This window comes from Sebastes fasciatus, chromosome 6 (assembly GCF_043250625.1).
Source record: "Sebastes fasciatus isolate fSebFas1 chromosome 6, fSebFas1.pri, whole genome shotgun sequence".
In the NCBI taxonomy this organism is placed as follows: domain Eukaryota; kingdom Metazoa; phylum Chordata; class Actinopteri; order Perciformes; family Sebastidae; genus Sebastes; species Sebastes fasciatus.
Window position 1 is genome coordinate 23,908,599 of NC_133800.1, and position 24,473 is coordinate 23,933,071.

The 24,473-nt window shown below is 42.2% G+C and overlaps 1 protein-coding gene across 1 annotated transcript in view; it reads right to left on the bottom strand.

Annotated features, from left to right (window-relative positions):
* Window positions 1–9,271: 9,271 nt before the first annotated feature.
* hmcn2 (hemicentin 2) overlaps window positions 9,272–24,473 on the bottom strand; it is a 62,425-nt gene continuing 47,223 nt past the window's right edge. The window contains exons 59-81 of the mRNA XM_074638634.1: window positions 24,303–24,437; window positions 23,924–24,058; window positions 23,530–23,799; window positions 23,246–23,436; window positions 22,938–23,151; window positions 21,516–21,650; window positions 21,234–21,424; window positions 20,490–20,571; window positions 20,015–20,185; window positions 19,256–19,408; window positions 18,465–18,602; window positions 17,881–18,002; window positions 17,517–17,757; window positions 17,347–17,406; window positions 17,135–17,254; window positions 15,880–16,014; window positions 15,545–15,664; window positions 15,262–15,387; window positions 13,834–13,962; window positions 13,425–13,718; window positions 13,208–13,327; window positions 11,604–11,730; window positions 9,272–11,471 (exon numbers count right to left, since the gene is read on the bottom strand). Coding sequence (XP_074494735.1) covers window positions 11,093–11,471; window positions 11,604–11,730; window positions 13,208–13,327; window positions 13,425–13,718; window positions 13,834–13,962; window positions 15,262–15,387; window positions 15,545–15,664; window positions 15,880–16,014; window positions 17,135–17,254; window positions 17,347–17,406; window positions 17,517–17,757; window positions 17,881–18,002; window positions 18,465–18,602; window positions 19,256–19,408; window positions 20,015–20,185; window positions 20,490–20,571; window positions 21,234–21,424; window positions 21,516–21,650; window positions 22,938–23,151; window positions 23,246–23,436; window positions 23,530–23,799; window positions 23,924–24,058; window positions 24,303–24,437 — 3,788 coding nt within the window. The 3' untranslated portion in view covers window positions 9,272–11,092. The remainder of the gene's footprint in view (window positions 11,472–11,603; window positions 11,731–13,207; window positions 13,328–13,424; window positions 13,719–13,833; window positions 13,963–15,261; window positions 15,388–15,544; window positions 15,665–15,879; window positions 16,015–17,134; window positions 17,255–17,346; window positions 17,407–17,516; window positions 17,758–17,880; window positions 18,003–18,464; window positions 18,603–19,255; window positions 19,409–20,014; window positions 20,186–20,489; window positions 20,572–21,233; window positions 21,425–21,515; window positions 21,651–22,937; window positions 23,152–23,245; window positions 23,437–23,529; window positions 23,800–23,923; window positions 24,059–24,302; window positions 24,438–24,473) is intronic.

Genomic DNA, 24,473 nt, shown 5'->3' on the forward strand with positions numbered 1-24,473 from the left:
GAGAAAACTAGACTTCTGCACCTCCTCATGGCTCTGTTTCCAGGATTTAAAAAATCTACGTGAGACTTTGGCCAATCACAGGTCATTTCAGAGAGAGGGCGTTCCTATTGGCTGTTGATTCAATGGAGGCAGCTGCTAATCACTCGCGAACGGTCAAATATGAATTAGTATTCTGATACTGTAATGTCTATTTCTTGCCTCAAATGTTTTCAGAAACATCTTGTAGTGTGCTGTTTAGCTGTAAAATGAGAAAGTTTGCTCCGGCTGGTGGGCTATGCTTGGTATTTCCTCAACTGATCTCAGCATGGCTGCTGGGTCACAAACTTTCTCATTTTACAGCTAAACAGTACACAACAAGATGTTTCTGAAAACATTTTATGCAAGAAATGGCAATACAGTAACAGAATATGGATTAATATTTGATCAGAGCTGCCTAGTTTGACTTTTTGGTCGGAGTTCATGAGTGATTGACAGCTGCTCAGAGACTGCAAGGCTCCAGCTCGGTTCTGATTGGTTGTTTTCTTCCTGTCTGTGAAATCTTGCAGATGCCATTAGGAGCACCGGAGGACACCAGAGGACAGTCATATTTGCTCCATTTCTATCCACTGCTGCTTTAAGTAGAGGTCTTGAATATTTCCTGGATTAGCTACAATGTCTGCAACATGTTTTTATCAGTTGTTCCTTTTGGAAATGAGAATACCTGCCAAAAATGATTTCAAAATGTTGCTGAAATTATCTAAAATGTAGCCTCCCAACGATGGGAGTCAAACCAGTACGCAACAGGTCATTCAAAGTCGTGACTATAGTTACTCCATAGCCGCTGTGTGGGAGGACCAAGATAGTTGTTTTTGGCTTTCCCTTTACCTCTGTGTTGCAAAACTATTTACGACCATGATATTTCCATCTCATCTCACTCCAGGCCTGTGAATAAAAGTATGTTGCCCTCAAGCCAGTTGCGACGTGCTGGTTTTTGATGTAGTACTGAAGGTATTGCTGTATTAAAAAGGCTTATCTTGAAGAAACACTAGTCACGCAAACGTCTGGAGATTGGAGAACAGCTGTTGAAAACACTCAAAAACGTACAACTTGAACTTTTAAAAAGTCGTTTTACAACCGAGTGATTACAGACAGGCTAGCAGGGCATCTGGTTGCAAACAGGAAACACAAGTGTGGTTTTGGTGTCCCTGTTTTCAAGTATCGAGCCTGGTTTCCAGCTTGTCTTAAAGACATGTTCTTTATTTTAAAGCAGCATATACAGTATATGAAAATCAGAAATATATTTGTAGGCCTACTCTTACTTTTTAGATACTACATTTCAATACCAAATGACAATGATATACAGAGGCAACAGTTTACCTGCTAGAGAACATGACTTTAACTTGCAGTGTAGTCAAGAAGCTGGTATTTTTGTAGATAGCCTCAGGTGCTCTAGCTTTGGCGTGAGAAAGTACTTCTTTACCACCGGTCCTAACACCGCATGGGTTGTGTCTGAGACTAATCACTGGAAGCAGGATTGACAATTACCTGTCCAACAGGGCAGTAAATCTCAGCAGAGTGATTAGCGTACAACTGCGGGTCTGGAAAATGGGGGCTTTGGCTTCACTAATTGAGCAGACACCAAATATCCTGAGGGGGCAGCAGAACTTGCTTGCTCAGTCAAATGCTAAGCATGCTGGTGGAGGGGCAGAGTTGCTGATGCAATAGTCATATTATGAGGAGCTCATTATTTACTTAGACCTGCATTAAGAGATTTATTGGCCATGTGGGGGCAGCGGAAAGAAGCTATAAACACTGACATAATATCACCTTTTACGTTCATATGGTATCACTTATTTATACATTTAACAGACACGGAGCATTGTTTGCATTCATTTGGTGTGCTGTGCAGGTAGCATGCTGTCGGTTTTAAGGTTAATGTCTTTACTGAACACAGCTGCCTGCTGCTGCTGAATGAGAGTGAACCAATTATTGATTATAGCAGCTTTAACTGTAATTATAGTTCTATTTAGCTTCGAGTCTTAAAGGACCAGTGTGCAATATTTTTCGGGGGATCTATTGGCGGAAATGGAATATAATATTAAAAAGTGTGTTTTCTTTAGTGTATAATCACCTGATAATAAGAATCATTGTGTTTTTGTTACCTTGGAATGAGCCATTTATATCTACATAAAGAGCGGGTCCTCTCTCCATGGAAACCACCATGTTGCACTGTCATGTTTCAACAGTAGCCCAGAACGAACAAACCAAACTCTTTTAGCTCGACAACGTTCAATAACATTACTCGCTCCCGTCGCTGCCGCTCTCTCTCTTTTGCTTCACCACTCACTTCCCACATACACACTCTCTACGCATTGGCTCTGCTCCAAATGACCTACGCTACTCTTACAACAACTGTGACCGTCGCTACTCTTACAACAACTGTGACCTATGCTACTATTACAACAACTGTGACGTACGCTACTCTTACAACAACTGTGACCTACGCTACTCTTAAAACAACTGGCTCTAGAGAGGGCCATTCACGTTTTTGCTCCACTTCAGTTTTGATTGCAATCTCCTCACCTCACCACTCGATACCACCAGATCCTACATTTTGGACCATTAATGTAATTCTCAGTTTGCATAATAGTTACTTATTTTTGCATGCTTAAAGCTAGGGTTGGTAATCTTAAACTAGCAAGCCTACGCTAGATTTGAACAATGATCCAACCGAAAAACCCAGCCTAGTGTTGTCAACTCTTTTCCATGAAAGTAGCTAGCAGCACAAACTCCAAAAGTCCCTAAATCTAGCAAGAAAGTCACCAAACACTGACAGCCCATCCCTTCCGGCCTCCCTCTAAAGCCACTTCCCCCAAATTATCATAATGAATATAAACAACAGACATGGCTTTTGTTAGTACTCACAGCTGTCAAGCTAGCAGCTTCATTCTGGCCGAATGAAATGATTGGACGTGTTTATTACAGTCCTGCAACAGCCACAGATAACGGATATTTTTCTTTTTTTTCTGGGCCGCTGCAGTAAGGACTGAGCCTCGGTACATGGGTCGCCGCTTTACCGGGTGAGCTACTGGGGCGCCCCTGCATTTGATTTCTTTATTGCGGGATATAATGAGAATTTCAACTGCTATAACAAAAATGTTTTCAAAGAAGATTACCAACTCTAGCTTTAATGCGTAGTTAAGTATTTGCACTGCTATTATTATCTTATTGTCTTTAAATGCTTATATAATAGTTTTTATGTGTTCATTTGAGCCTGGAAACTCATTTTGCTTGGAAAAAATGTGTGTGAGGAACAAGCAAATCTGGCGTCTGTAGCTGTGCTGTAATGCCTGGGCCGAGGTGAACGATATTCACCGCGGAACCGAACCCAAAACAGTAGCTTTGAGACTTTGTGTGGAATGCATCAACCAAAGAACTGCACGGCCTCTCTCTTTTCCAGCATTCAGTGGTCTTTTTTTTTTACCTCTTTCCATCCGTAATGTTAGAATTTGATACAAGTCCCCTTTCCCCTCTCATCTGCCGTCCTCCCAGGGAGTAATGGTAGGAAGCAGCGCTTGGCTGGCGGATTGGGAAGCAGGATGGATGGAACTACTGTGGTAAGCGATGTGGCGATGAAGTCAGCGTCTGGCCCACATTAAAAAAGTGAAGCAAACGCATGCATGCACTCACACAACAGCAACAGCCAACGTGTTTAGAACACGTGAAAGTGTTATCCAAATAAATCGACAGAATGTTGTCTTTCTGCATTTCCTGAAGGCAATTTATTAGAACGAGGGAGCGCTGTGGGTGGTTGGCAGAGCAACCGTTAGTGATGATGTCATGGGCTGCATATTCTACAGACACATGAAGTCTTATACAGGGCTGTAAAATGTAAACACTGGTCCAAAACTCATTGATGTTCTTGGCAAGCTGTGCAGGCTTACGTGTGCAGGAAATATCGTCAAGTCGGCGGAAAAGAATGATGTCAAGGTGTGTACCACACACTGTGCTTGTATTTTTATTGCTCCACTGAGGGAGGTGATAGCATTGAGGGCAGTGCTTCATCTGAGCAGTATTTCATTTTTGTAATGCATATCTCCATGAGCTCATCTTCTTCCCACACCACATATCAGCCTCTCACATTTCTTCTTTAACAAAAGGCATAACAACACGGATACAAAATTTCCACACAGAGGTGCAAAGTCAGTGCACATGTATCGTGAATAACCTCCTAGACAAATTACCTCAAATTATCATCTGTGTGCCATGTCTGCATTATTCAACACTTTTCATCGGCCTGCTTCTTAAAGATTTTTATATATTGTATATGTCACTGCTGCCATGGCGACAAGTAAATATTACCCTTGCATCCTTTTCATCTGCGCACACGTTATTTCCAGCAGGGCATAGGGTAATGCTCTGGGTAAGAAGAACGCGCTGCACATACGTTGATTATCACGTTTATAGGCAGCGCAGCCATATGAAGAGAGAAACTTAATATGTCATCTGGAAAATATACTTCACTTTCATAAATTTGTCTCCACAGTCGAGTGCCATGTTGACGAAGTGTGTGCTAGAAAGTTCTATTAATGGTTTTGAGACACGTTGCCAACATCTTTTTATATTCATACGCAAGTCGCCGCAGTGTGCAGCCTGATTGCATTTGCATTTTTGGCATTATCCGGCCCTCGTCCTTAGTGAGTTAATAAGGTTGCGGCGCTCACACTTGTACAAGCACACAAACATAGAACTGTTGAAGTTAGACCTGTGATTGTTCCTTAATGGGGTAGCAAGTCCAAAAAGTACTCAAACCTCACTATAACTTCAAAGATCCAATTCCGAACTTGACACATACCTTTTTTCAACAAGCTGGCAATGATGTAAAACACTGACAACCTCAATGACGCAATCACAGGTACACTCACTATACCCTATAAGCTATACTTTTGACCTTGCACATGGAGTCTTGACAAGCTCTCCACATTCTCTGCCACACTTTCACCATTAGTTCTCCGTCACCACATCATAGTGTTACTCAATCTCCCCACACTTAGCTACAGACAGTAGAGTTATGACACGCTGAAGCAGAGACATTACTCATGTTCATTGCTGGTTTGGATTCCAGATGAAAATGGATCAGTCTGTTTCAGTGACAGCTCTTTGTACAGCGTCAAAGAAATGTCTGGGATATTGAATCCAACTTAATCGGTGAACAAAAACTGACCTCACGTAAATTTTTTTTTTTAAATAGTGTTTTGTCATGTTCATTTGCAACTTGGCGTATCTTTGAAAAGGGGAAAAGGGAGACAATGATTTAAAAAGCCCCATAGCCCAAATCCAAAACACTCAACTGCAACATGCTTCAGTATGACTTACAAATGTGTTGCTACATTGATTAATTGATTAATACACTGACCAAGACTAGACAACAACAATTAAAGGTGCAGTGTGTAGGATCTGGCGGCATCTAGTGGTGAGGTTGCAGGTTGCAACCAACTGAAAATTACAATAGGAGAATTACGTTGGCCGACGCAAAAACGTAAATGGCCCTAGCTAGAGCCAGTCTTTGGTTTGTCCGTCTGGGCAACTTTAGAGGACCCGTAAAGTAAAGTTATTACAATTAGCTCCACCTTTACCAGCTTAAACATTAAAGTGATGAACACATTAATGCATCAATAATTATAATCCAATAATATAATACACATCATTCTGAAATGGGCCATACTGCATAATGAGTACTTTCACTTTTGGTACTTTAAGTATATTTTGATGCTAATACTTTTGTACTTTTACTTAAGTAACTCAAATTTTGAATGCAGGACCTTTACTTGTAACAGAGTATTTTTATGCTGAGGTATTGCTACTTTTATTGAAGTAAACAATCTGAGTACTTCTTCCACCTCTGGGTTCAAGTGTTAGCAAACAGTTCCCTATTTACACATCCAGCAGATGCTGAGCAACATTAGCATTCATTTGGTTTCGGGTTTCCGACAAATGACAAATTAAAGTCCAATATTTACTCTCCTTTTATCTCTCTTTTGGTTTCACCAACTCCTGAGGGAAATGTACGACTCTTTATCAGCTAAATGCGTGTCTCCACTTCCTCCTACTGTACAAAAGTGAAGCCAAAATATCCCGGATACGGGAGCTGCCATCTTGATCGGGGAGCTGGAGCCGCGGTATCGAGGTCCCGCCCACACACCCGCCCGAGCCAATCACAAGCAGAGCACGGCCGCAGCTTGTAAGCGTGAGCCACCTAGCTGCTCCGTTAGCACCATGGTAGCTGTTTGGCTAGAAAGACACAACAACTAAACCATAATATCTCTATAACTACATTCATGATCAAATTGACACATATTCTATTTATTACACAGACTTGTGACGGCTATGGAAAGTTAAAGTTACATCTCTTCTCTCGTACATTCAGAACCTTTGGCTGCACGACTACTTCACTCAGAGCAGCTGTCAATCATGACGTCTCACCCCCTTTTTTATAGCATCAAAGAACTAATTAAAACCAAACTTATCAGAAAAATTAACACTTGAACATACATCAGCGTGATAAAAAACTACTTAAAATGACAGAAACCATCTTTGGGAAAAATATTATTTGACATGTACTTTGACCTTTTAGTTTGGCCCATGTCCCATCCGCTAACATGGAGGGGGCGGGATATTTGACCTATACTGCAGCCAGCCACAATGGGGGCGATCGAGATGTTTTGGCTTCACTTTTTGGGGAGCTGTCATGTCGTCTATCTTTATATACAGTCATGTAAAAATATCAGTTAGTGCAGCTTTAAGTTTTGAATGTTTTGGGATGCTATGAGCGAATACTGTTTGGTCAAACAATGTCTGATTTAGCAAATAAAGGGGCATTAGATCTCAGGCAGAATCTAGGACACAGTGAAATGTCTGACAAGACTTTAACTTGAAGAATTCTTTTGTTTGAAGATTGAACTTGGTCATAATGGTTACGCTCTGAGCTCCATTGCTTAAACCTACTAATAGGCAGCGGTGTTGTGCTCATTAGCAAGTGGAGCACAGTAAGTCCCCATTTCTCCTGACATCCTGACTGTGTAAAGCAGTAGGGGAGATGGTACTAGCCATCTCTCAGCCTTAAGCATTCATTTTCACTAATACTCTGTGTTTTATAGAAGAGAGGAAAAGGCCTCCAGTCTGCCTCGCAGTGTATTTACATGTGTTATAAGGGATTTGTGAAGCTCTATGAAACCTTAATGGATGACTTGCTTCCAGTTTGGCGTGCAGTCCTGCTGTTTTTCCCAGAAAGCAATGCTCATTTCTTTTTTTAATGCTATTTCTAATTATTTGCAACCACTGCTCGTTCTATTCACATGCATACGTTAAAGTTATATTGGCACTGCTGCTTTAGCTATTGCCAGTGGTTCAGAGATGTTAAAGACATAGCACAGATTGCTTTAATTAATTTAATTCCACATGTACCACTAGTCAAAAATAATTACGTTTAATGGCTGTTTGTTTAGAAACACAGTTGGAAAATTGTTTAGAAATCCTTTCTGTTTACGTTAATGGGAAATATGGAACAGCTGAACTGCCACATCAACAATTATTTGATCTGCTTTGTACACATCTATATTTTCTAAATATTTATTTCATGATTATAATAAGTGGTATTGTTGTATGATGGATATTTTAATGATGGAAAGCGCTGACTCGTATAACAACTTGAAGGGGAACACTACGTAAATTGAGAATTCCAATGTGTTATTTCCATGGTCTAGTAAAGTCAATATTGGAACTACTCTCTCTCAAAGCCAGAAACCAGAGAAGTAAGTCTCAAACTTATGATGTCATAGGGTATAAAATCTGGAGCTGCTCCATAGACGATGAATGGAAGACTGATTTTGTGGACCCACAGAATGTTTGTTTTCTTTTTTTATACCCAAATGAGTTTTATTCTATTGTAGTGTTCTCAGTTGTGAAACAGAAAATGTTCCCATATACTCAGATCATTCCCCTGGCTGCAGTGTCATCCACAACATCTCTCCTCATCCACTGTCTATGGAGCAGCTCCACTCTTTATACCCTTCTGACATGACACATTTGAGTTTTAGCACTCTAATTTTTGGATTTGGGAGAAAGTTGTTCATGTTTACTAATATTTTTTTTGAATTTTGAAAATGGGCGTAGTTCCCCTTTAAAGTAGTAACTTACTAACAAGTATTAAACCCACACACAGTATACTGTAGAAAACTGTTCTTTCACAATCACTTGTAATTCCTAACATCCAGTCTAAGCTAATGACCACATCACAGAAACAGCAAAAATCAAAACAACTGGAGGCAACCTCCCCCCCACACACACATTGAAGCATCAACAAACACACCCCCTCAGCTCAGCTCAGGTCAGCTTTCCATGACCTTCTCTATTAGTCATTTCAGGGAAATGAACAGCAAAAACAATGAGTTCTGTATTAGATGCCAAACTGTACAAACTCTTCAACCTGGTCAGTTACATGGCACAAAAACAACCTGATCCCACATAACAGTGTATCCGTAAGCGGGGTAATGTTGAAATTCCCTCCCGTAGAGATCGATACAACCAGCAGCTCAACATATGACAGTGATGACAGCTAAGAGAGCAACAGTACACCCAGAGCACCGAGGGCCCAACAGTTGATCTACAGTCAGTTTCAACATTTTGACAACAACCTAAAGCATGCTCCATCTACTGAGCAGCTGAGGTATTACCTGAGGCAATGACCATTTACTACAGATGTTTCCACAGTCAGTGATATGACCTCCTGGCTTTGAGTATCAGTGTAACAGATAAAGATGCAGATTAAAAGATCAGAATTCAGTCCTCTATGAAAACTGCTAGAAAACAAGGAAATGGTTATCACAGGAGAGCCCAACTTTAAATACATGGATGGACATTACAATGGACATTTACAAAATGGAGAGGATAACAGCATATGTTAACCATAAATTTGACTTATTTGTGTCATGCTAGGAAAACTGGCTTAACTATGTAACACCCCACAGGCCAGATTTTATTTTTGCAAATCAATGATTGTATGGTAATTAAAATATCACTCCTTATTTGTTCATAATTTTCACTGTTTTATTTTTCTATGTACTGTTTCTATAAGAAATCTTAAAATGCGGCACTTTAGACAGACTTAGGTGGGTGATGTATGCATACAGAGTTTGTAACTCATTTCATGGATGTTTGTTGCTAAGTGTCAATAAAAAATATAATTAAAAAAAGAAAGAAAATTGATGCTACCGGTTAAGGTTGGGCAATATTACGATATCATTTGTGAGATGATAGAAATGTGTCAACCTCCATATATTTTGCATAGATTTGTCTTTACCTCTCAGCCCCCTAAATACAAAGCTGCTTTCAGCTTTGATGCTAAGCACTTTTGAGTGAGCAAATAAAACTATTTTAAAGGTGCAGTGTGTAGGATCTGGCGCCATCTAGCGGTGAGGTTGCAGATTGCAACCACTTTAAACTTCTCCTGTGTGTTGGAGAACTATGGGGGTCAACGCGGAAAATGTGAGCCAGCATTTGGTTTGTCCGTTACTACGGCTACTGTAGAAACATGGCGGCCGGCTCCGTGAAGAGGACCCGCTCCCTATTTAGATATAAACAGCTCATTCTAAGCTAACGAAAACACAACGATTCTTAGTTTCAGGTGATTATACACTAAAGAAAGCACACTTTAACACATTAATATTATATTCCAATTCTGCAAGTAGATCCCCCTAAGATTGACAGAGCACAAGATAGAGAGATCGCCAACGACCACTTTACTGCATTCTCAGAAGAGTCATAACAGAGTGGGAAAGAGATTATTTTAGGTTTACTTAAGGTTTGTGTCAGGGAAGGCCAGAGTAGAAATGATCTAAAAGCCAGATTGTCATCTGTTCTCGGGGTTTATACGTCATTCATTAACATTGTGGCCAAATGGCTTTTCCTGAGTAGGTTGTGCGTAAGCTCTCCCCCTGGTTAATACATGTTTGCAGTAATATTGTTTGTGCAAAATGCTGTTAGTTAGTAGGTTCTGTTATAAGATACAACCAAGACTGACTGAGACTATGGTATGGTAACAGACAATAACAAATTGTTTTATTTCTACAAATATTTGACACTCATTTACAGCAACAGGGAAATATTTGTTTAATCTGCAGGAGTAGAGCAAACATTTTTACTGCAATTGTGGGCATTTTATAGTTTTCAGATTACTTCTCAGATGTGTTCATTGATGGCACATGTTTGATTGCTGAACTATTTCAAATGTTATGTTACTAAAATGTTGTGCATAGCATTATGAATGCAGGAAAGACGTGCCGTTTTGTAGCTGAAACTGTAAGTGCAGTCTAAGGCAAGTATTTGAAACACTCAAGTACATTCAGATTAGCACCTTTGAACTTTTACACGTGATAAAAAATGTTATAAAAAGAGTACAAAAAGACATATGATAGCGAGATAGCTACAAGCCACTGTTTAGATGTGCCACTGAAGGTTTGTCATCAGGATGCTAGTAGATCCTGATTAATTCAAACCTTGTTTGAACCAGTGATGTGTTCAAATGACTTAAATAAATTAAAATAGTAGGGGAAGAATTGTACATTTTCAAAACTGTTAAAAGGCTTGTGAGAATAAATCTGTCCCAGAATTAGATAACATTGTAAAATAAACAAACAAAATGATAGCAGAACATAAAAAAATATCTGGTTGTTCCTGATGGATACTAAATAACTTCAGTGCTTGGTTGACATTACATTTTTTTTCGCATTCTGCATTTTTCAGATATTGATAAGAAAGATTTTTCCCAAAATAGGGCATATAGTGAATAAACAAAATATTATGTTCATCCAGCATGTTTGTCAGTTCAGATTTCAGAGTAGGTTCTGCTCTATAATGAATTCATTTCAGTCACAGATGGGGGCACACGTCTTCATGAGATCCACTTACTGACCACGTCCACCTTCTCTTGTATGTTAGAGCTTCTTTGCGTGGCCTAATGTGTCCGAGGCACAGGGTTTTGGGGGAATTGCCTTGTGGGTAAGAGGCATCCGGAGGCCACTGGGAGGCAGAGTCATCTGTAAAGCAGCACAGAGGCTCAGTAGGGGTACGTCGAGATGGAGATGTAGATGATGAAGATGCTCTGGTAGGTGATGCGGCCCTGCGACGAGATGGTGGTGGCCTGCACCTTGAGGCGCACCAGTCCCGGCCTGTTCAGAGCCCGCAGGGTGAAGATGATCCCCCTGCCTGCCTCGTCTCTGATGCCAAACACCCGGCCCATCGCGCCCGTCACTGATTCCTGCTCGAGTACGGTAAAAGACGTGCGGTCTTGCAGGACGCCGGACTCTGAGAAAGCCGACAGTCGTACCACATTGTGATTGGCTGGGATGCCAGAGGGGAGAGTGAGCAGCTTGTACTGCAGGAGCAGAGGAGAGCCTCCTGTGGCGCAGTCCATAGAGCAGGGCCTGTAGCACGTCCTTTAAAGGGTCAACGGGAAAGTGTCACTGACACATTCAAATATTTTATAGCTACAAAACATTGCATGCACATGCATACAGCCTAATTATTGTATTTACACCGTACAATACTTTTTTAGTCATGCAATTTACCCCGGGCTCCGTCCACTCTGATAGGATGCAGGGCAGGGTGTGTCCAGGCACTGGTATCCCCCTCGGGTATTAAAACACATCTGGTTGTGTCCACATTGGATGCCTTGTTCTACACATTCATCGATGTCTAGAGGTAGAGAAAGTGGATAGGAGCTCAGCTGTGATCATTTCAAGGGAGGGAGAAGGCTCATTGGAAACTGTTTGGAAAAGGGCAGGCATCTTTTAAAAATACTTGGCAGGTGACTGGATGAACGATCTGTCAATCAAACTCTTGGCGAAGCCAGTCAGGAGAAGAGCGAAAACATCTTTTCCATCGAGAAAAGCCTTCAGTGTCGCTCTTTGCTCTTCTTTCAATGAAGAAATACTCTCCAGTTCTGATACAACTGATGCTAATGCAGCATCTACGCCAATCTCTTCAGGATTCCAGACTCAAATTTCCAGACTTCTCCGTAGATTTTACAGACCATATTTGACTTTGTGACTCGGGGTGCAGATGATGTTGTGACAATATTACAGTGCTTTTGCCCTTGCATATGGCTTACCATCGCTGCCTCCCCTATGGTTGCAACGTTCCACTGTCAAACATCTTTCACTTGGGGCAACACTGTCTTGCAGGTCTTGTGCATGCACTTCTGCCTCTCTACAATTATGCCGTCCCTCTATTAGCAACAGGGACAGAAATCCATCCCAGGACTTTGAGATGGACAGGTCTTTTATGCGAACGTCTGTCGGGCAATAATTTTAACACCAATACAGTTTTGGTGGTATAAAGAGAATCTGATGATGCTGAAGACCTTCAAAACACTTCATAGTGGGTGAAACCTCTTCAGTTTGTATTAGCACGTCACCACTGCACTGAATCAAAACAAGGCGGCCAGGCAAGATGAGGTGAGCTGGAACACTCGTCACAGTTCATCACGTTCACGATGTAAATGACTGAGCCAATCAGATTTCAACAAACGAGGATCAGTCCAAATTAGGAAGGGCCGCTCGTACCCCCCCCCCTCAATATTGAAAGTATTAGATCGGCCCAGTCTGACAGGCAGTGTTCCCCTCTGTGCTGTCAGCCTGCAGTTACTGCTATTGGTTACATTTTATTATTGTATTATCATTGTTATTTTGCTCATAATGAATTGTTTGCCCACATTTCGCCCCCCTTGGCAAAGTGCCGCCCTAGGCAACTGCCTCGTTCGCTCATATGGACGTGCCGGCCCTGGCTGAGACGTCCAGATGTACAGGCAGCTCTGCGTAGGAGTGTGAGTTCAGTACGCTCTGACCCGTGCTCACTCGCACACTCGTAAACATCTTCACTGTACTGGCTGCTCCAAACGCCAAGAAAAACACTCTGCTTGTGTGATCAATTTACTTTTAGAAATTCTGAATTTTATAGTTTAGAAAACGGAATAGGGGCAATCCATACTTTTCCATGCTGCATAGGAAACCTGTAAAAGGATGCTGATTGGTCCGTGCTCTGGCTTGTCGGACACAAACACATTACTTTAAGCCTGACAAGATAGATTTTTGTGTGATATGTGAACCTGCGATTCTCGCGTGATCCCGTGACATCGCAAGATAAGAAGGTTACAGTTACAGTAAATTCTTACCTTTACAGTTCCTGCCGTTGGGTAAGAGCTGGTAACCAGCGGGACACAGGCACTGGAAACTGCCAACGGTGTTACGGCACTCGTGTTGACATGGCTTCCTGAGCTGACACTCATCGACATCTGTACAGAGAATACCGTGAAGTGTAAGAATCAGGAGGTTGGCAAGATAGTATGATGTGGACTTATGCTGTATTTGACAGTTTTGATGCCCACTCACCGACACATGAGCCGTCTCTGTTGGTGTAGCCCGCCGGACAGCTCTGTCTGGTGATGCGAGACACTCCGTGAGAACGAGAGAGGATCGGCCTGCCGAGAGACGACACCAGCTGTGGGCGGAGTCTCGCCCTGACCCTGGTGCCGTTGGTGAAGGTCTGCCCTCTCTCCAGCCCCGCACAGGAGCGCCCGTCTCCGAGCAGCACAGTGCCAGGAGGGCACAGGCACCTAAAGCTGCCGGGCACATTGCGGCACTGGTAAGCACAAGGGCTCGGTGTCTGCTGGCACTCGTCAATGTCTGAAAAGGTAGAACAAATCTCAGGTAAATTCCCATGTGTCATTGTGTGTCATACAAAACTCACCATGCATCATTGGTGAGTCGTGTTATACAACAGACACAGCAGATGTCGTACCCAGACATGGCAGGCCTACTCCCTGGGTTCGGTAACCTCTGGGACACACACAGCCGTAACCTCCGATCGTGTTCTGACAGATCTGAGTGTAGCGACACATGTGACTTCCATCCTGGCACTCGTCAACATCTGGAAAATATGCAGTCAACAAAAATATATCAGCACAAATCTCAGCATTACATTTGCATCTCCTGTAACTCTTCTGATCAACTTAATCAACATTTTAAAAGGCAAGACAAGGCAATTTTATTTATAGAGCACCATTCAGACACAAGGCCATATAAATATTAAATAAATTAAACATAAGACTTTAATAAAACTAATATATATATATACACAAATAAACAAAATAAATAACTAAGATAATAAAAAGATTAAAATATTGAGTGTTTTTTAAAAAAAAAATCAAGATATAACTGTGATAACAAAAAAATTTAACAAAAGTAAAACCATAATTTAGACCATGGTGGAGATGACTGGCAGCCTCTTTCTCATACCATTGTTGCTACTGGGACTATAGAGTTACTCAAAATGAAGACCACACTATCATAAACTGTGTTGCTTCCTGTTATAAAGAGGATCTTTGTTGCTTCGGTCAAAGGTTTGCTTTGAGGACCAATTAATAGACGTTTTCAAACGCTTCAGCTTTCTTTGTGAAGGATATGCAGCGACCTCTTGCCGTTTTGTGCCCTAAAGCAATCCTTTGAAATCTGACCTGGTGTTATGTTACGTAAAATGCAGTGGAGAGGTCTGTAGAAGCTGCCAATACTATCACCAACAGTCCTGTTGGCTTCCACTGATTATACTAATGCAGACAAGACCAGCTTATCTGACCAACTGCCACTTGTTCAACATCCAAATACAAATTAATTAGGGAAATCACAGGTGTTTTATGTTTTATGAGCCCTTTAAAGCATAAGTGAGTTGATTTTGTGTCTCTATAAGAATGAAGTCATGATATAAATGGATAGTTTGGGTGTTTGAAGTGGGGTTGTATGAGGTACTTACGGTATCCATAATCAGTGTATTACCGAACAGTAGATGACGGTCAGCACACCCACAGCTTGGAGAAGCAGACAGGAGTTGCATAGAAGCAAAGCGATGTACTGCTGTGGACGGGGCCGGCAGCAAAAAGCTGCCTCAATTGGCTAGTTTGTTTATGTTATTGAGTGAGTTTGGTTGGTTTAGATTCACCAAAGTCACATAATACTACAAACAAACTAACCGATCGAGGCAGCGGTAGACCAGCAACTTTGCTTTCATGCGGTAACTCCTGTCTGCTTCTCCAAGCCGGGGGCGCCGACCGCCATCTACTCTAGTCTAGATAATACACTGACTAAAAAAACAAAAAAACTAAACTATCCCTTTAATGCTACAGTTAGCACATAAAGAAAGTGGATGAAAAAATGAAGTATGATAGCCACTAACCCATGCAGGCTCCATTCTCGGCTTTGGTCATTCCAGCTGGGCAGCTGTCGAAACACTGGTATCCTCCCTCTGTGTTATGGCACTCCTTGCGAGCCGGGCAGACATTTCTCATGCACTCATTGATGTCTGTAAAAGTTCAACCATTACAACAAAGCTGTTAGTTATCACATTATAGTTAACACATTATCCTATTCTGACACGCCTTGATTTGAAAGTTACAATAATTTAATTCCCATGACTTTTCTCAGCTCTTAATATCCTGTGGGAAGTTTAAGTGACTGACCGATGCAGCGATGTCCTGACAGCTGGTATCCAGGGTGACAGATGCAGCGGTAGGAGCCCAGAGTATTGAGACACTGATGCTGGCATGGGGAGAGAGCGGACTCTTTGCACTCGTCCACATCTGAAACACACAATTGACACATCAGGCTTCAGTGATCCAGTATACTGTACAAGATACTGTATGGCAGGAAATGAGATTTGTCTTTATGGATTATTGCAGGAACAAATGTAATTGGTTTCAACAAAAAAAGGGAAGATGCAGTAGAAGATAAGTTGTTATGCCTCCGTATGAAAATGTTGTGCAGGCAGTTTTAACAGTGATTAACAGTGACTTGCCTTCACAGCTGGTTCCCGTAATGCTGGGCTTAAATCCTGGTCCACACTTGGCCTGGCAGCGATATGTGCCCACTGTGTTGACACACTGCTGGTTGTAGTGGCACATGTGTGAGCCCTGGGAACACTCATCGATATCTGGTTTTAAGTGAAACACAAGTGTAAGGCCAAACGCTGAGGCAATGGATTAGCGGAAGATGGCAATTTTCCTTAAATTGATAGTTTGGGTGTTTTGAAGTGGGTTTTCTCCGGGTACTCCGGTTTCCTCCCACAGTCCAAAGACATGCAGGTTAGGTTAATTGTTGACTCTAAATTGCCCGTAGGTGTGAATGTGAGTGTGAATGGTTGTCTGTCTCTATGTGTCAGCCCTGCGATGGACTGGCGACCTGTCTAGGGTGTACCCCGCCATCGCCCAATGTCGGCTGGGATCGGCTCCAGCCCCCCCCCGCGACCCCTAACGGGATAAGCGGTTGCAGATGGATGGATGGTGTTTTGAAGTGGGGTTGTATGAGTTACCTATCCATAGTCAGTGTATTACCTACAGTAATTGGAGAAGCAGACAGGAGTTACCACACTGAAGCAAAGCAATGTACTGCTGTGGACGGGGGCGGCAGCAAAACGTATTTTAGCCACCTAAAAGAAACCAAACTCCATTGAAAAAAACAGTAATTTTACCTTGCAGAACACAGGAGTTGCGGCTCTCTCGCTACCTCAATCGGTTAGTTTGTTTGTGTCATTGTGTGACTTTGGATAGTTCGGATTCACCAAAGTCACACAATAACACAAACTAACTAACCGATTGAGGTAGCGGTAGACCAGCAACCCTGTATTTTGTGAGGTAAAATTACAGGTTTTGTCAATGGAGTCTGGTGGCTTTGGCGAGAGCATAGATGGGTACAACGGCAATAAAAGGACTGTCTGACGGCAAGATAAAGCAGTGAAAATATACTAAATATAGCGTACACTTAAACTGATATCGTTTTTTTTTAGGTGGGCCTTTCTTTTAGGTGGCTGAAATATGTTTTGCTAACGGCCCCGTCCACAGCAGTACATTGCATTCGTTCTGTGCGGTAACTCCTGTCTGCTTCTCCAAACTGGGGGCATGCCGACCGTCATCTTCTGTAGGTAATACACTGACTATGGATACGTACTTCAAACAACCCCACTTTAAAACACCCGAACTATCCCTTTAACTGAGACATTACCATTATACAGTATATCTGGTAATTAATCACAAAAACGTTTTTTTTCCTCTCACCTTGGCACGTGTTGGTCTCTGTAGAGATGGTGAAACCAGAGGGACAGGCGCAGGAAAAGCCTCCCATGATGTTGTTACATGAGTGAGAGCAGGGAGACTGGAGCTCACACTCATCTTCGTCTAATAAGGACACATTGAATCATAATAATAAAACTGGCGCAGGGACAAATATTCAAAGATAAATGAGGCATAAATAAAGGAAAGCAGCATACCAGCACAGTAGGAGGCCGTGTCAAGAATGAAACCTTTAGGGCATGTGTCTCCATAACCATCTGCAAACAGAAAAGTTCAGTTTCATAGCTGCTTTGACATTCAGATCCAGTATTTCATGTGAGGTAATGAGAGTGAAGTTTTAAATCATTGTCATTTTTCCCCCCCAGACCTGGTATGAGAAGGTTGGCAGTGATATGGAAGTCCAAAGTGAGAGTGAACATGTTGTAGACGCTGTTCATCCCGGAGATCTTGAGCAGCTGGAGCAGGGGGCCCTGGCGCTCCTCCTGGCCCTCGTAAATAATGGTGTGATTACAGCGCAGCACCATGGGGTTCCCTCCTCTCTGGTGGGTCTGCGATGACCACGAGTACAGCTGCCCTTGGCCCGTCTGCACGTATGACTCATCGAACTCCTGCGGGACACAAAAGAAATGAGGTCAGGGAAAAGAAAGAGGAACTTACATATGTCATCAAAATCTCTAGTGAGATGTGTTTGAGGTCTGTAATACACATTACTATGACAGCAGTGAACGCACTTGGAGGTTCAGATGAGATGATGATAGTGAAGGAGGCACAAATCCGTTAATTACGATGTCGATTAGTAAAACTCCCTCAGAGTCCAGACCTCTGGCGACATGGGTCAAACGAAGGATCTCCCCTGTTTAAAGAGATTAAAGAACAGTAAAATGACAACTCATTTACAGGCACAAGGGAGCATGATTAGAACTAATAGCCTTCATGTGTAAACTCATGAATGTCAGTGGAAGTGAGTGGTGCCATCTGCTGGTTGTTTTGTAAACTACAAAAGAACATTCAGAGATAAGATAAAAACTTTATGACTAAAAAGCCTGTTATTTTTAGTTTGTGTCTGTTTGTAGTTTGCACTGTAAACACTCAGTTATAATTCAAAGTAAGCATGAATACATAAGTGAGATATTTACAAAGCCTGCATGATTTTAGATGCAATATTTTCATCATGTAACAGATGAGTTGAGCATCTGGCCAAGCTACCAAACTCTTTCTTGGAATATACAGTACGTTACCTTAAATAAATAATCCTTTGGCTAACACTTAATATCTGACTTCCATACATGTAAAACTGATCTGGGGAAGAACTTACCGGTCTCAAACTCAAGCTGAGACTCCTGTCTGAACTGGCCCTCAGTGAGGGAGTAGCCGTTTCTGGCAGCTCCGCTCTGCAACACGGTGGTCCAGTAGATGGGAGCAAACGCAGACACAAGCAACCGTAACAAGGGACCTACAACGAAAAAATAAATAATCAGCTCTTGGCCTCTTACAGAGCCACAGAAAAGAAGATTAGGACCACATCCCATAAATGATCTATCATGTTTTCACTACTTAATGAAAGAAGGAAGAAACAGAACAGAACAGACTCCAGCTTTCCCTGAAACTGGAGGTCAGAGTAACAGAATAGTTTTCCCTTTAAGGGACATTTTGAACATATAAAAAATGGGTAATTAATTTGTGATTAATCGCGATTAACTATGGACAATCATGCAAATAATCACGATTATATATTTTAATCGATTGACAGCCCTAATAATTAATATATACTTTTTCCATTTAAAAGAAGTCTATATTTTAAAGTTAGATTGTTTGCTTTTTGTTACATTAATTATGTTGCATCCTATGAATTTAAATCCGAAAGGTTTGACTTTAAAATCTTGCTAAACCTATAATGTGCAAATTAAAAAAGGTTAATAAACAAAGTTTAACCTTCTGAGTTTGGAGTACACTACATCTTGGAGTCTATTTCAAGAACACATTGGATTGTCCAACAATTTTGTTTATACACTCGTTGTACAACAACAACAGCACTGAAATGACTCCAAGGCCTTTCTCTCTAGACATGTGATATCAACCCGGAGGACATAAAGTGCGGTCACTCACCCACACTGGGAGGGATGTTGTCCAGGCGTGCCTGCATAGTGCTGCTCCCGTCTTCCATATTGTCTGTAATATTGGCCTCCAGGAAGGACACACCAAACTCCCTCTCGTTCACCATGCCTATCAGGCTGCCTCTGGTCTTGCGAGGAGTCTCTCCTTTCATTACCAAACAGACATGCACTTGTATAATTATTTATTATGATACATGTACATTAAATGTCCAATCTATCTCATTACAAATACTGTAATAATACCCATAGCTCACAATGTCCTTTTGATGTGTGTTCACTGTCTTTAAGGCGACCTTCATAATATTCTGTTCATTTGTGCACACAAGAGCTTGACCAGGATATGAGATAAAGTGAAAATATCAGTTACGTACTGTCTAAAGTGAAGGAAGACTAGATGACTAGTTGACTCCGCCAACCAGTCAAGTTGCGGTTTCTGTCTGTCCAAATTGTCATCATTCTATCCTATTAGATATTTGTGTGAAATTGTCATAATTAGCATACAAATTCTTGAGTTATGTCCAAAAACGTGTTATGTGAGGTCACAGTGACCTTGACCTTTGACCACCAAATTCTAATCAGTTCATCCTTGTGTCCAGGTGGATGTTTGTGCCAAATTTGAAGAACTTCCCTCCAGGCGTTCCTGAGATATCTCGTTAACGAGAATGGGACGGACAGACGGACAACCCAAAAACATAATGCCTCTGGCCATGGCTGTTGCCGGCATGGAGGAAATACAAAAATGTATTCGTACCTGGACAGAGACCAGTTTGGCATTTCTTAGAGTCGATACTGTGGCCGCTGCATGATCGGCCGCCATTGGCTGGTTGTGGGTTGTTGCATAACCTGATCCGTTCTTGGAAGCCTTGTCCACAGGTGCTACTGCATGGACCCCATTTCTCCCAGTTAGAGTAGCCTCCATTGACTGTGTTTGAGAGGGATTAGAGGAAAAGACGTTGGAGTTTTCAGTCTAAAGCCAATGAGCTTATAGAAATGTCTCCGAAGGTAGGAAAAAAAGTGACAAAAATCAACCAAAATTTGACAAAGAAGAAAACAAAATGCATAAATAAGTGGAGGTGGGAAAAAAACTATTTATTTGAATAGTTCTTGGAAAGAGAAACCAGATTCTGATGGGTAAAAAAAGTGCTATTACTTGCAGGTGGTGTGTGTATTTTCTGATTAATGTCATATCCTGTGACAATGTGTGTAATTATAAGCACAGAACTCACTCTGAACCGTGAGAGTAATGGTCCTCTCAGCTTTTCCAGCTTCACTCTCGGCCACACACTGGTACTCCCCTTCGTCTGCAGCCTGTAGATCAAACAGGTAGAGGAGGAGAGTTTGGCTTTAATTGGCACTCTGAGGGACAATTTTCCTCTGATGGGGCCACAGAGCTCCGGGACAAAACTGTGTCTTAGATCACATGTAGTTTCATGGTGAAGAAAAGCTGACATTATAGCAAAGAAAAGCTGGCATTTTCTACTGGGCAGCTGAGACCTTATTCCATTGAATTCTTTGTCATAATAGATATTATTGGGCCAGAGAGAGGAAATTTCACATTAGAGTGCTCCGTGGGAAGGACAGTCATCTGTCTGTGAGAAAGCTGTGCAATTACGGCAGCAGTTAGAGGGCTAACAAGGTTACGGGCTAAGGAGAGAGGGGCAGAGTCTGGGAACATCCAGCTCTCTGTTCACCTCCTCCCTCTGTTGCTAATGCTGTTAGCCTTTCTGACTGAAGTGAATCTGATTTAGGTGGGAACAGGATGCTGCAGGACAGTCGCACACTGTTCCTCCACCCAAGGGGACTGCAGATGAAGCTTGGATTAGATCAATACTGCTCCATTGTTCTCCAAGATATTAAATATTTGATGTGAGTAGTTTGCTCACGGGGGATTAATCATTCAAACTTGGTTTAACAAAACTTTTCTAAAGAGAGCTGCTCTAAAATGTAGATAAAGGGAGCTCTGTATTTACAGTGATGCTGTAGATGACCAAGGATCCGTTGGGAAGCGCTTGCATTCGGAGGGGTCGCAGCAATGGTTTTCCATCCCGGAGCCAGCGGAGGACCGGGCTGGGGTCTCCGTGGACTGGACAGTCGAGCATAGCGGAGCCACCCTGGATGACCGTCTGAGACATGTGGGCTTCACCCTTTAACACCGGAGGCTCTGGAGACACACACAGCACAAGAGTGATATCAGTATCTGTAGAAAGTTAAATGGATAGCCCCCCCTAGCTAATCCTCGACAGGAAGCTCACCTCTGATACGGACGAATGAGAGCGCTCGGATGGAGCCCACGCTGTTTTCTGCTATGCACACGTAGGTCCCGGCGTCAGCCGTGGTCACATTCTCAATGATCACAGAGCTCCTGCCAGATTCATCTACAGTGGCACCTGGAAAATGTTTAATCAATCAGTGCTTAACATGGTTACATTTTAACTCACACTGCATTAAAGTCATTTTCATCTAAATATATGTCTGTTAAGTCACTATCGCTGAAAGAGGTAACACAACAATGATTGAGCCTATGGCTCACTGATGAAAGTATTGAAAGTATTGCAATTAGGGCTGTCAAAGTTAATGCGATAATTTGTTTTAACGCATATTTCTTTAAGGCATTAACACAATTTGCAATTTTTAGGTTGTAGTGGGCTTAGTTTTAAAGCTAGAGTGAAGATACTACTAACATGAAACTAGAAAACCTAATGAATCCAATGTTACCCACGAGTCTCCCCTTTACAGACATGCCCACTTTATGATAATCACATGCAGTTTTGTGGCAAGTCATAGTCAAGTCAGCACACTGACACACTGACAGCTGTTGTTGCCTGTTGGGCTTGAGTTTGTCATGTTATGATTTGAGCATATTTTTTATGCTAAATGCAGTACCTGTGAGGGTTTCTGGACAATATTTGTCATTGTTTTGTGTTGTCAATTGATTTCCAATAATAAATATATACATACAAACATATATTTGCATAAAGCAGCATATTTGTCCACTCCCATGTGTATAGGTACATTTTGCAGAGAAAAAAAAATGTGATTAATCGCGATTAAATATTTTAATCAATTGACAGCAATTGCAATATTTATATATTTGTGGTAAACAAACTGGGCGTTTGTAGCAAAATTCCCGCAAATAATGCCGTATTAAGTTACTGCAAATGCAAATCGAACATTTCCTACTGCTGCTGCCTCACATTAAAACCATTTAACTGGGAAAACAAGTAGTATGAAGTAGTCACAGTAAATGCTTTAATTTAACTACAAAACAAGATGAAGAAGATCAAGATGAAGAGCTGCTGGCGATAGGATTCACATCTCTAACTTCTCAGCAAGGTAACCAACTACTTTCACTTTCGCTGTCTGCAGACTCAGGCCATGAGCAGCATAAAACCAGACCATGGTTGCTCACAGAATGATGGAAAATGTATCAATTAAAATGAAAACAGTTTGTTGTTTTACTGCCCCCCGTATCCTGGAACCTGTAATATTAAACCGCATTTGCTGTCACCACCAGTAAACAGGGTGTTGCCAAATCAACCAGGACCGAAATCTTACGGATTATCACTATAAACAATATTGCATGTTACTGTGATCATCAGAAGCTGCCACCGTGATGTGATTTTTGACATAATGGCACTGTAATACTAGTATTAAAGTGCATTTGAAGAGAATACCTGTGTGAGGACTGTTGTTGACAGTCCAGGAGATGACAGGAGAAGGTGTTCCTTGAGCGTGGCAGGACAAGGCCAGACTCTGTCCTTTGTTCAGGGTCACATCCCCTGGCAGCTCCTTGAAGGCAGGCCTCATGTTGATGGACAGGCGGATGTCTTGTCTCGCAGAGCCCGCTGCGTTGGTGGCTACACATGTAAACATGCCGGCATCTCCTGGCTGAGTGAAGGAAGCAATCAAAACTGATTATTATGCCCAGAGCTAGACAGAGCTGTGGCTCATACAGTAATGCAGTGAAGAATATCAGGCTAACCTCAGCCCTCTCGATGATTAGCTCTCCTGATCGCAGGCGAGTGAATTTGCCTGGACGGACGGGCACAACGGCGCCATCCTTCTCCCACGTCACTCTGGGATCTGGTGAACCCTGAGCAGCACAGGGCAGCAGCGCCTGAAATCCTTGAATGACTGACAGCTCTGTCTGCGCAGGAGGAATCATGGGCGGGACTGAAATGCAACAACATAAGTATTTATTAATACTATTAAACATAAACCTGCTATATTCAGACTTTACATGATATGAAATGGCTCTTAATCTACCTTGAATAAGCAGCCTCATGTCGTGGCTGGCTCTGCCGGCGAGGTTTTTGGCGGTACATGTGTACATGCCTGCGTCACTGCGCTGCGTAGAGATAATAGCCAAGGTTCCATTGGCAAAGATATGTATATGAGAGCCGTCAACCACAGGCCTTCTCTCCTTATGCCAAGTAACTTCAGGTTGGGGCTGCCCATCAGCCACACACTCCAGACTGACTGGCTGGCCTAGCACTGCAGTGTACTCCACACGAGGCACACTCAGCACGGGTGGGACTGGAGAAACATGAGAGTATTGATTAGTTTATAAATGTCCAAAATAACCAGTTTGACAACGAGGAATAAACACAATGAAACCACCATTTTCTTCCCATCTGTAAGACCAAAAAGTTCACGTTACCTTGAAGGACTAGTTTGGTCCTGCCCACAGCTACGCCAGCTTCGCTCTTTGCCAGGCACTGGTAGGTCCCCGCATCACCAAGCGTGACGCGAGAAAACTTCAGAGCGCCGTTTGAGAGCAAAGCAAGCCTGTGACCTGTAATCAATCAAGGCATTCGCATCACATGAGCATGAAAATCAGATCATGTCCCATGAATTTCAGTGAGACCTACATACAGTATGGGGTTTGATAGACAGCTGTCCAGTCTGTAAACATGTTAAAAGTATTAAGAATGTTCTCACAGAACACAGTCATGAACTATTGGACTTAAATCTAGTGAATCTAGTGAAACATTTATATACAATATAGGTTGCTTTATGTGTATTTTATAAATCATTACCTGTTGTGATGGGAACTCCCTCTCTCTGCCAGGTGATGGACGGTCTGGGGAAGCCTTGAACCTCACAGAGCAGAACGGTCCCATGATGCAACACTGCTTGTACTTCCTCTGCCATTGGCCTGATCTCTGGGGGCTCTAAGTACATGGGAGAACAAATCCCTTGTTATACTG